The following is a 12234-nucleotide window of genomic DNA, read 5'->3' on the forward strand; positions in this document are numbered from 1 at the left end:
ATGCTGCTGCTGTTGCTGCTGCTGCCGCTCTGCCTGCAAACTTCACTGCAACAGGTAGCACACCTCCAACTTCACTACACTGACACTTACACTCTCACCGCTTTATTGTCTCTCTCTCTTGATCTCTTTAATTAGAGGATTGCTCAACTCTCTACAGCAATTAAATGCCGTTTTTGGTCACTAAATGAATGTACATAAAAAACATTTAACGGTAAGAATTGGAAGCATGAAAACACACAATTAAAATAAAATAAATACATAAAATGAAACCCAATTATAGTACAGTTAAAAAATAAAAAGGACCCAATTATAATAAAAATAAATCAAAGTACAGAAAAATAGAGAGAAAGAAAATAAAAAGCTAGACTAAAATAGAACATAAGATATGAGAGTGCAGCATAAAATGATCATAAGCACGGGAGAAGAGAAAACGTTTTAACCTGGATTTAAAAAGATTCACATTTGGGGCTGATTTCAGTTCATCTTGTTTTAGTTGTGTAAAAACTGCTTCACCATGTTTAGTTTGAACTCGGGCTCCACTATCTGGCCTGAATCAGTAGATCTCAGAGCTCTGCTGGGTTTATATTCTACTAACATGTCATTTATGTATTCTGGACCTAAACCATTCAGTGATTTGTTGACCAGCACCAGAACTTTAAAATCTCTTCTATAACAAAAAAATTCCCAACGTAGTCAAACCTGAAAAAGTGCTCCAGTGGTTTGTGATTGACTTCCAAGTTGGGGATTCACAAGAGACTTTTAAAAAAAAAATTTTATTCTGGTCAAAATCAAAACATCAGAGTCTGAGATATCCTGACTTTTTAGCCTCAATAAGGACCAAAGTCAGGACTAAGAGTCTTGAGTCATGCTGACAGTTCTGTGAGGTTGCACGGAGGCACATCTGTGCTTTAAGCTAAATGTTAATATCATCTTCATGACAGTGCTAACATGCTGATGTTTAGCAGGCAATTTTTACCCAGTTTATCATCTTACTTTAGTCTGGATGCTGACATTTGATAATTAGGATTGGAGTGTCAGTTTTTCAGGTATTTGGTCATAAATTAAAGTATTGGATAATTTAACATTTTGACCTGATGGGGGCACCCGAAGATGACCATAGCCACTAGAAGTCTTCCTCCATCCAACAACAAGTGGATGGAGGAAACATTAAGATTTGGTGTTGTAGAAAATAAACTCAATATCTACGTTTCTGGAGTTTGAAATCCAGAGCAGATGACGACTCAGTGAACGGTTTGTCCATCAGGTGCACAAAGTGATGTGTGTTGCCTGTGTTGTGTTATCATGATGCTGCCTGAGTGAAGAACAGCGCTGTCAATTAACTGATGTTCAGACTAATTGAAATGACATCTTTCTCAAGTTGATCTGACTCATCTACAGAGTTCACCACCTTGAGTTAATCTGCAGCTGTTTGCCTTTAATTATACCTGCACACATTTTATATGGTAATAAAGCCCCCTCTAAATTTTCATTGTGTTTGTATTTTATTATATTTGCTGAACCAGATTCAGCCTCAGGAATCCAAACCCTAACCCTGCAGATTGTTGGTCATGCTGATGGTGATGTTTTTTGACTAAATTGCACACATAAAACATTAAAAATGAGGGTTTTGGGTTTACATGTTCTCTGTACAGGTTCTCTCTGGGTACTCTGGCTTCCTCCCACACACCAAAAACATACCTTTAAATTGGATATAAATGATTGTTTCTCTACTATATATTAGCCCTGTGATGGACTGGCGACCTGTTCAGGGTGTACCTCACCTTTCGCTCAGTGTCAGCCCTGACCCCCGACCCTCCAGAGATAAGTGCTATTGAAAATGAATGAATGAAATAAAGTATATGCAGTTGTTTTTATGAAATAGATGAGCAGGTGGAGCGCTTGGATAGTCGTGTGGTTAAAGTGTGTGCCACGTAAATACAGCGTCCCTGGTTCGAATCCAGCTAGGTACCTATGCTGCAGGTCACTCCTCTCTCTCTCTCTCTCTCTCTCTCTCTCTCTCCATGTTCCGGCCTCTCTGCCCCTACCACACTTACATATAAAGGCAAAAAAAGCCCAAAAATAAATCCTAAAAACAAACAAAAAGCTGATGTGCAGGTGAGGTGAGAAACCAGAATATGTTAAAATGTCACCACGACTTCAAAACTGAAAATTAGAAAACAAACTAAATAAAAAGACACAGATGTGTTTTGTGACATCAGGACAAAACTTTTTTATCTAACTTTTTATATTCTTACTTTCAGCTCAGGACACATAGCAGCTGTTCATGCTTGGTTTTAACATGCATGTTTGTGATCTTGAACATAATGTGGACAGCCGAGACACATTCACACCTGTGTCTGTCGTCCGTGTTTAAGGTTTTCTGCTGACCAGTTGTGTTCAGATTTCGTTACGGCCTAGAAGGTCAAAGGGCCCAACGCACATGTTTTTATGTTCGTCTGTTGCCAGATTTGTTTCACACGGGTTTACTAAGAAAAACAAAACATCTGTTGACATTGACAGGACAAAGTCAATTAGCGTTGGCTCGCTGTCACCAAAACAACCACCACCTCCTGCATTGATGACGTGTTTTCCTGTTACAGCCTTATCGGGGGATAAGAGATGTGGCCAAATGCGTCTCAGACCACTTCGGCAAGAGTTTGAGTGATCGGATCACAATGTGTCTTTGTGGTCGTTTACAATTGTATTTAGCTTGTGATCCAACAAATCTACTGCAAAACTGACCTCATATTGTAGGATTCAGTTGATTCTGGATAGAAACGTTATCCAAAATGTGAGACTATCAAATCATCAAGACTCAAACTGATCAAACCTTGGAGTGCCTTGGTAGCCGAGTATTTACCGTGCATTCCACATAATGGCAGCGTCCCTGGTTCAACTCTGGGACCTTTGCTGCAGGTCATTCCCTTCTTTCTCCCCGTTTCCTGTTGTCCTCTATGCCACCTACTATCAAAATAAAGGCCCAAAAACAAACCTTAACAAAAATAAATAAATTCTGATCTGAATGAGTTTGATTTGAGGTGTGAAACATTCAGCCCAGTAAAACCAGCATGGATACTGTCACAGAATCCCAGTCTGTCCGCTGTTTGCCGTCTGGTCACCACGGTTTGTCTTTGCTGTTCAGCTTTATGAGAAAATTGATCTATTAGAACTGAGCTTGAACAATACTGTATAGGATACTACAACTGTCAGACAACCACAAAATAACCATCATGGTCTTTATTGTGTTAAATTAAGAGTTTAATTAAGTTAATGTTCAGTCACTTAGTTTAAAGATACAGTAGTGATTCAGCTCACAGCTCACGGTTGATGTTTTAACTTAACTTTATAAATAATGATGAGTTTCAAAATCTTACCTGGGATGAATTATTATTATTTCTCCTACTAACAGTGGAGGTTTAAGTAGAGGCTCTCGCTCTTTAAACACAACAGTCTCACCTGTAAACAGAGGAACAGGTGTCTGTAAATACAAAGAGAGATATCAATGCTTATCAGATTCACAGATCTCCTCTGCTCCCTCAGACTCCTCCTTCTGGTCGCTGTGATATTTCGCAGCGGATGGACATTCATACTTCCTGCACTTCCTGTGCCGCCGTCACCACCAGCAGCTGCCCCCCTGGCTTCAGCAACGTTGGAACCACCAACTGCAGGTACGTACAGACCAGTTTACACACACCACGTACATGGGTCAAAGACGTGATGCAACCGAGTGTCAATTGGTGTGACCAGTATTTTTTCATAAAAATCTGATTATATACAGCGTGAACTACAATGTGAAATAAATATAATCCACTTTTGCAATGCTACACTATGTTTTCTGGGTTTTTAAAAACTATTTTTACGTAATTTCTCACACTTATTTAGTAAAAACGATTGTTTTTGGGATACGACCTCCTCATTATCGACAAAATGCTTTAAAATTTAAATGAAGAAACACTCCAAATGTTTTTCTTTTCATTTGATGTTTTAAAAATGAAGTAATTATTAATACATTTAAATACACTGTAGGTGGATTAAATATTTAATATGCATCATTCTTTTGTTATTACACCATTTGACATTTGCAGGAGCATTCAGTCTTACTTTTGGTAAAAAATGGTGCAGATGTCATTTCAATGTTCATAAAACAAAATGTACATTTTAACAAACTGATGCTGCTTTTAAAACTATTTTTTAAGATATTTTTGAATTGTTCATCTTGTGAACCTTTATTTGTCACTGAGCCGCATACAAAACCTTCATGAATGTGTTTCTACTTCTTCACCTAATGTTCACTGTATGCTGCAGTTACGTGGTGCGGATCAGCCACGGAGATAAGGTTCTGGATGGATGTCAGCACGTCTGTGTGAAGAACTTCATGCAGCCACGATGCTGCCCGCAGCACTGGGGACCCCTCTGTCTGTGTAAGAAACAAACATCTACTCACAGTACATCCATACTAACGGCCCGTCCATACCAAGAACTATAACGATAACTCTATATATATATATATAGTTTTAAAAATCTGACTAATGACTTTATTTATTTATATTTATTTATTTGAATGCGGCTTTGCTCCTCTCTCACCACGGACTGATGCACAATAAATTGCATCAGAATGACTCCCAGATGTCATTTATTTAGATAGGTTTAGATGCTGAAACTGTATTCTCTATCATAATGTGAACACACAACAAAGTTAATGGATCTTTTAGGCTTCAGATCTGTGCTCATACTTTGTGTCACTGCCACTACACAATAAAAACTGGTCATCTTTGCGCTTTTACACATCACGCCTTACTCTGCTTCCAGTCGGTGCAGTTTGGTCTGAAAATACTGAAACATCACAGCAACTAGTGCCCCGAAATACTTCTGAGCAGAACACTGAATCACCACACACCTGTGAACCCTTCAGGTTTTCTTTTTCTTTCTCCTTACAACATACAGCATTAACAGGTCATCAGTGTCCATTTTCACAAGCAGCAGACACAGCTGGAATGTGCAGTGCGTACCTGGTACTGCTGTTTATGGGATGTTAGAGTTCATAGTTTGGATGCTCACATAATTGTCTTAATAGTTATCGTTCTGAGTGTGGACGGCCCTTATGGCTTCACAGTGCTTTAAAAGAACTGGTTTCTGTGATCCAACTAAATCTATAGAGCTGTTATAGCACATACCTTCAACTCACGTACTTTCTCTATCAACTTTTATGCATCGTTCATGTTTGTAGTCTCAGCATTATAAACTGCACAAATGGAGAGAACAGCACACACTTTCAGTTTCTCCACAGATCCTCTTAGATCATATCATGATTTAATAACAACTTAACTCAGTTGTTATTAAATCATGATATGATCTAAGAGGATCTGTGGTGTTTCTGCCTAAACTGCTCATTCTGCGCTGTGGTTTTTTGTCACCTCCTCTTGAACAATAGCTGAATTAATGATGTTAACATTACTGACTGAGAGACTTGGGAGAGGTGGGTGGGTGAAAAGAGGGGAACGAGGTGAGTTTGGAAACACTTCCTGTACTCTTTTAGAACATTGATTTTGGCTGTCATGAATGAAACTTTTCTCTCTTCAGGGCGGTTTCTCAGGAGTGCTCAGTTGTTCACATAAAAAGTAACAGAAGTGGCTGAAGTTTATCACCTTCGCACATCTCGCCAATCACTGGAAAAAGTGATCAGTCAGTTTCCGAAAGATACAAAATTGTCAGACATCACCTCCTCATTTGGCTGTCAGATAAAAGATTCCAGATGCTGTTAGACAACCTGAACAAAACTTTGCTTTAAAGGGAAACACTGAAATGCATTAAAGACAGTTTACAGGCCTTTGGGAGTACTACCACATAGTATAACGTCCCCTGCCAAGAAAGCACAGAGATGTTGGCTGGTTTCGTGGCAAATTTTTCTTGAACAATAACACAGGCTGCTGTAGGACATAACAATGCTTGCTCTTAACATAGACTAACTCCTGAGTCCTTTAGCAGAAGAAGTAGAAAACCTCCCCACCTCAGCTCCCAGCCAATTACAGGTGTGCTATCTCCTGTGGATCATTAGTACAGGTAGCTGATATAACGGACAGGCTTCACAGTGTCTCACCTGGCACACATGTCCAGTAATATCTGGAAATATCAGTATAATTAACTAACATTTCTTCAGTAACAACAACATGACACACAACCCATTGCAATATCTTTCACTTTATCAGATATTAAAGTGACTGACGATTACAAGTTTGAAGATCAAAAAAATCTGGGGGCTGTGGAGTTAGAAAGAAGTGAGTTTAGCAGACCTCTGTAGCTGCTTCTTATCTCTGCTGGAGGAAACATTAGCTGCTACTAACGACTGATGTGTAGGTGGTTCGGTTACATTGTAGGTAATGAAGGCACCAGGTTTCAAAAAGGAAAGAAGAATGCATTAACTGTCCATTGTGAGTCTGATAATGTTATAGCCAGTCGGTTTTTTTGTTTTGGTACATTTTCAAAAACATGCAGAGCAGTGCAGATAGTCGACATGAGTTGCTGACGCATCTGTGTTTATGTTATTTTCTCTGCACCTCACAATCTGACAGCCTCAAGATTGATCATGGACAGTCTGACATAGTTTGATATCAAAATTTTATTAGATTATCTCACACACAGTCTGACAGGATCCTTCAACAGAAGTTAAAATGAATCATGTGAACAATAAACAGTATAGACAGTAGAATAGTGATTATTTCTAATCTGTTTCTCTGTGTGGAGTTTGCATGTTCTCCCCTGTGCCTCTCTGGATACTCGGCTTCCTCCCACATCTCAGCAAAATTCAATTTAGGTTAATAGGTCACTCTAAATTCCCTGTAAGTGTGAATGTGAGTGCAAATCTAAAGCGCTCTCATATCCTCCCATGACTCCCTCACATTTCCTCTTTTTCCGTCAAACAACTGAGTTTCTGTAAACTAGGAGTTAGCCCTGTGATAGGCTGGCAACCTGTCCAGGGTGACAGCTGGGATTGGCTCCAGCCCCTCCTATGACCCTCTTGATGATAAGCAGTATAGAAAATGAATGAATGTTTCTCTTCCTGTTCACCTGTTTGTCTGTCTGCAGCCTGTCCTAGCTGGTCAGGAAAGGCCTGTAACTTTCATGGAACCTGTCAGGATGGAGACGTTGGCAACGGGACCTGCGCCTGTGAAGTTAGTATCCTCTGTCTCTGTCTCTGTCTGTAACTGTCCTACCAGTTCATCTGAGTGTTCAGAGGTCATTATTGTTTGTGTGGTTATTTATATGGACAACGCATTTTACTAAACAGAAGGCTTGTTCCTCAGAAGATTAAAGCAGCTGCAGTTTTTGAAATCAAGCACTTAAATTGCGCTCTACTTACCGCAAGATCTCAGACCACGACAGGAGACACCTGGTTGTCCTCTGATCGAAGAGACGATTGGTTTGGACGTTGGATCAAAAACATGTTGTTTTATAGTCTATTTTAATGTTATATTGCTCTATGATGTTTACTTTGATTGAATACCAGCAGCTGATTTACTGTCAGCGTGTTAGCTGGCAGTCGGCCCAGAGGTTGCAAACCACTACAGGGTTTTCTGGGAAGTTATATCTCGATCACTTTCCATATAATTCAATAACTTGAGTAATATAAAAAGTGCTGTCAAAACACTATTGTGAAAACTTGGAAATCTGATCTCAATTTCTAGATAAAATTGAGTAACGTGGAGGCTACTATTTCTGGTTCTGCCTGAGGTTTCTTCCTGTTAAAAGGCAGTTTTTTCTTACCACTGTTGCTTATGTGGGAATGTTGGGTCTCTTTAAGTTAAAACCTGAAGAGTTCGGTTTAGAACCTGCTCTATGTGTAAAGTGCTTTGAGACAACTCTGTTGTGATTTGGCGCTATACAAATAAAGATTGATTGATTGACTGATTAAACACTATTGTGAAAACCACACGTAGCCTGTGTATCTACTACTACTAATACTACTTTTATTAAATCATGATATGATCTAATAGGATCTGAGTGTTTCTGCCCAGACTGCTTATTCTGCACTGCGGCTTTTTGTCACCTCCTCTTGCTGCAAAGCGTGAAATTAATCTCAAAATAGCACCAACTAATGACGTTAATATTATTGACTGAGAGACTTGGACGGTGGGTGAAAAGGGGGAACCAGGGAAGTTGTGAGTTTGGAAACACTTAATGTTGTTTTCTTTCCTCTTTTAGATTGTTGATGTTTTTGGCTTTTAGCAAAATATAAGTCATGAATGAAACTTTTCTCTCTCCAGGACGGTTTCTCCGGCTTTGCCTGTCAGGAGTGTACAGATCAGAACGCTTATGGAGAAAACTGCGATAAAGGTAGGCTGTCTCACTCTCTGACTTCTGACCACTGGTAAAAATGCATGTTATCGATAAGTTAAGATAAGATAAACCTATATTAGTCCCATGTTGTGGAAATTTACAGTATAGCAGCATCAAGTGGATAGCAAAAATAGAAAGAGCATCAGTGAAAAGAATAAACAATAAATAGTCCACAAGCAATAAAAACAATGGAAGTAAAAAAAATATAGTAAAAAGTAAAAGTAACGTGATGTACAAGACTAATATTGCTGATGTCAGAATGATAATATACCTGAGCCTGAGACACAGATTTAAAAGTGAAAAAAAATATTGCAGGGTTGAACTGAAAGTAGCATACCTGAAATACTGTCATTGCACAGTAGTGTTGGTGTTGATTTTGTCAATTGTCCAGATCAGGGGTGTGTGTGAGGTTTACTGGGAGCAGCACTGATTGTACAGTCTGACAGCTGCAGGAAGGAAGGAAAGATCTGTGATATTAATAATAAAGTCTCAGTTAAAAAAAACAAAACATGTAAACTGGACTAAATATTTCCATATTTGGGATTACGATGTTAACAGCAGCTCTGTGTGTGTGTGTGTGTGTGTGTCTGTACAGTGTGTGACTGTGTGCACGGAGTGTGTAATAAAGGTCCGGAGGGTGACGGACAGTGTTTGTGTCAGCCGCCCTACACTGGAAAACGCTGTGACCAAGGTATGACATCACACGCTGCATATACCTGACTCTGATACTGCATTTTATTTGGTTAAATTAGATTAGGATTCACAAATAAATAACTGGATATCATTTGAGATTTTTCGATAATAATCCTAAAGATGCAACTATTAGTCAATCGCCAGAAAATGAATAAATAAGTAACAAAACTATGATAACTGTTCAGTACTTGACATTCTTTGATACACATTTAGACACATTTCAGTCTATACCAAATAATATTAAGATTTGATTCCCCCGCTAATACTTTATCTTCATTCTGTTATCTGGATGTCAATTAATAAAACATTGAGTGACACATATTGCATTTACTGCTCCAACACGTGTTGTCTGTCTGTCTGTATGATGTTTAGTTAATAACATGTACACCAAGTGCTTCACCTTAAAAGAGCCTAAAACAGGGGTGTCAAACATGCGGCCCCTGGGCCAGAACCGGCCCGCTGAGGGGAGCAATCTGGCCCATTTTCCTTCCTGTGTTCTTTTCCTTTTTTATTCCCCACCTTCCTTTTTTCCTTGGTTTGTTCCTTCCTTCCTTTCTTCTGTCCTTCCTACCTTCCTTCTTTCCTTGCTTTGTTCCTTCCTTCCTTCATTCTGTCCTTCCTACCTTCCTTCTTTCCTTCTGTCCTTCCTTAATTTCTTCCTTCCTCCCTTCCTTCTTTCCTTCTGTCCTTCCTACCTTCCTTCTTTTCTTCCTTCCTTCCTCCCTTCCTTCTGTCCTTCCTACCTTCCTTTTTTCCTCCCCACCTTCCCCTTTTCCTTTCTTTGTTCCTTCCTTCCTACCTTCCTTCCTTCCTTCTGTCCTTCCTACCTTCCTTCTTTCCCTCTGTCATTCCTACCTTCCTTCTTTCCTTCCTTCCCTCCTTCCCTCCTCCTTCCTTGCTTCCCTCCATCTTTTTAATGATCCGGCCCACATGAGATCAAATTGGTCTGTATGTGGCCCTTGAATGAAAATGAGTTTGACACCTCTGGCCTAAAAGGAGCAAAAGAAAGAGAAAGAAACATTATTGTAATAGAAGTAGTTGTCAGGGCCCGGTAGTTTTGTAATGTATTTTGGTTGAGTTAGTTTTTTGTCTTGTCTACTTCCTGTTTAATTTTGGTATGTCTTGTCTAACTTCCTCCCCTCCTGTTTGCCTCCCTTCCCCTAATGTGTTTCACCTCGTTATCCAGTGTATATATGTGGTGTGCTCTTTTCCTTCTGTGCCAGATTGTCTTGTCAGTTCCCGTCAGAGTTCCAGCGTTATCTCAGTTTAGATTTTTAGTGTTATTGACCAATTTTTGCCTTTTGGATTCTGAATTTTTGCCTAGTGATTTTGGACTTCCTGGTTTCTGACTTTTGGACTGAATTAAACGACTTAAGAACTCTTCATCCCTGTGTCTCTGCATTTGAGTCCACTTAGTCTGTGCCTGATAGTAGTAACACTGGTGGTGGTAATATCAATAGTACCAGAGGCAGTAACAGTATTACTAAATGTATTAAAACACCAAAGAGATGCCTACAAGAACTACATTCACTAAGTGCTGCACATAAAACAGACATAAAAAGAACATAAAAACAAGCATAAATGTAACGTAAGATGGAAAATAAAACACACTTGATAACAACTGTTGCATAAACTGAGCTGCTGTTGTCTGTGTCGTTCTCAGTGAGCACCACCTGCACTACCTGCAACCCGTACTCGTACTGTAAAGGAGAGGGAGCGGCCGCCGTGTGTGAATGTTTGCCTGGATACAAGAAAATGCCGCAGAACAGATGCGCAAGTAAACACACACACACTCTCTTCTTTCTCTGTCATTTCATTAGAGCTGTACTTTTAGCTTAAGTTGTCTTTTTTGTATATATATATTTTATTTTTGGACTGCAGATTGCAATACAAGCATATAACAACAAATCATAGTCCATACATTTCCAAAATTCATGAACTTTGTACAATTTGGGAGAAATTCAGCGTGCACATAAGAGCAATAAAAAGTCCGGGAGAAGTTAGAAAAGAAGAAATTAGATGAATATTTCAAAAAAAGGATATAATCAAGGGGCAGAGAGACAAAAGCATTTCATGATCATTTGCTTACAACCTTGCAAAATCTGGCCATAAATGTTTTACATTAACACTTACATACTCTTCATATTCTACTCTCACAGTTTGTTCCCCTCATAAAAAGTGTTGATACCAAATTTTGAGCCACAGATCTGTTTAGAAAGCATCGCATCATCTGATCTTACTGGTCAATAAATGTGTGATTAAACATTGATTGATGTTTCAGAGAGCATAGAGAGTCTATTTTTTAGGTTTTACGCCACTCATTTATGGAGAAAGAACAGCTCCTATCACACAATATCATGTCTTATTTTACCAAAGACATGAACATATAACATAGCAATAATGATTGAAATGTATTTTATTGAAAGTAAAAATTAGAAGAACTTTATGGAGCTGTGAGGTTTATTGTATAACCATTAGAGCCATCAGTCTTCACTGCTACATCATATATAAAGAAATCTTCATGACTACTATCTTATTAAAACTATTAACTATTTATTTAACAAGACATTTGGGGTATTGTTACAGCTGTCAAATGTCAAAATGGGTCAAATTTGACCCGAGCAGTATGTAAGGGTTATTAAACTGTTTTCTTGAGACGGAGAGAGAAAGTAATCCTTTCCATATCTCAAATGTCATTTACTAAATCTATCCATTCTTGTATTGTGGGAGGTTCAGGAAGCAACCAGCGTCTCATAGTGAAAGAAAGTCTTTATTGTCTAGATTTAATAAACGAGGAACAAAACTAGATCCACAACACTCATCTACTAGAACTAGAATCTGGACTAAACTAGAAACAAGTCTTTGCTCCCCAGAAACTAGAAGTTAGATATAAGATTATAAGAAGTAGACCCAGAACCAGTTTCTCTCCTCTAGACTCAGCTGTTTCTCGTTGTCATGTTCAGGTATTTGTTCGCCGAGAGACTGCGACGTCAACGCCCAATGCTCCTCACAGGGGTCAAAGGTCAGCTGCGCTTGTAAACCCGACTACGAGGGTAACGGCAAGATCTGCGTACCCAAAAACCCTTGCTCCACAAACAATGGAGGCTGTCCGCTGAACTCTACCATCTGTGTCTTCAAAGGACCCAACAAGGTAGTTATCAACAAAAACCAGAGCTAATTTGACTTTGTCGTGCACGTCTGTCTCGT

At 39.1% G+C, this 12234-nt stretch overlaps 1 protein-coding gene across 1 annotated transcript in view; it reads left to right on the forward strand.

Moving 5' to 3' along the window:
- stab1 (stabilin 1) overlaps positions 1-12234 on the forward strand; it is a 93361-nt gene continuing 81127 nt past the window's right edge. The window contains exons 1-8 of the mRNA XM_053316512.1: positions 1-57; positions 3541-3668; positions 4306-4421; positions 7084-7169; positions 8262-8331; positions 8930-9025; positions 10691-10804; positions 11991-12178. Coding sequence (XP_053172487.1) covers positions 1-57; positions 3541-3668; positions 4306-4421; positions 7084-7169; positions 8262-8331; positions 8930-9025; positions 10691-10804; positions 11991-12178 — 855 coding nt within the window. The remainder of the gene's footprint in view (positions 58-3540; positions 3669-4305; positions 4422-7083; positions 7170-8261; positions 8332-8929; positions 9026-10690; positions 10805-11990; positions 12179-12234) is intronic.

The sequence above is a fragment of the Scomber japonicus genome, chromosome 3 (genome assembly GCF_027409825.1).
Source record: "Scomber japonicus isolate fScoJap1 chromosome 3, fScoJap1.pri, whole genome shotgun sequence".
Taxonomy (NCBI): Eukaryota; Metazoa; Chordata; class Actinopteri; order Scombriformes; family Scombridae; genus Scomber; species Scomber japonicus.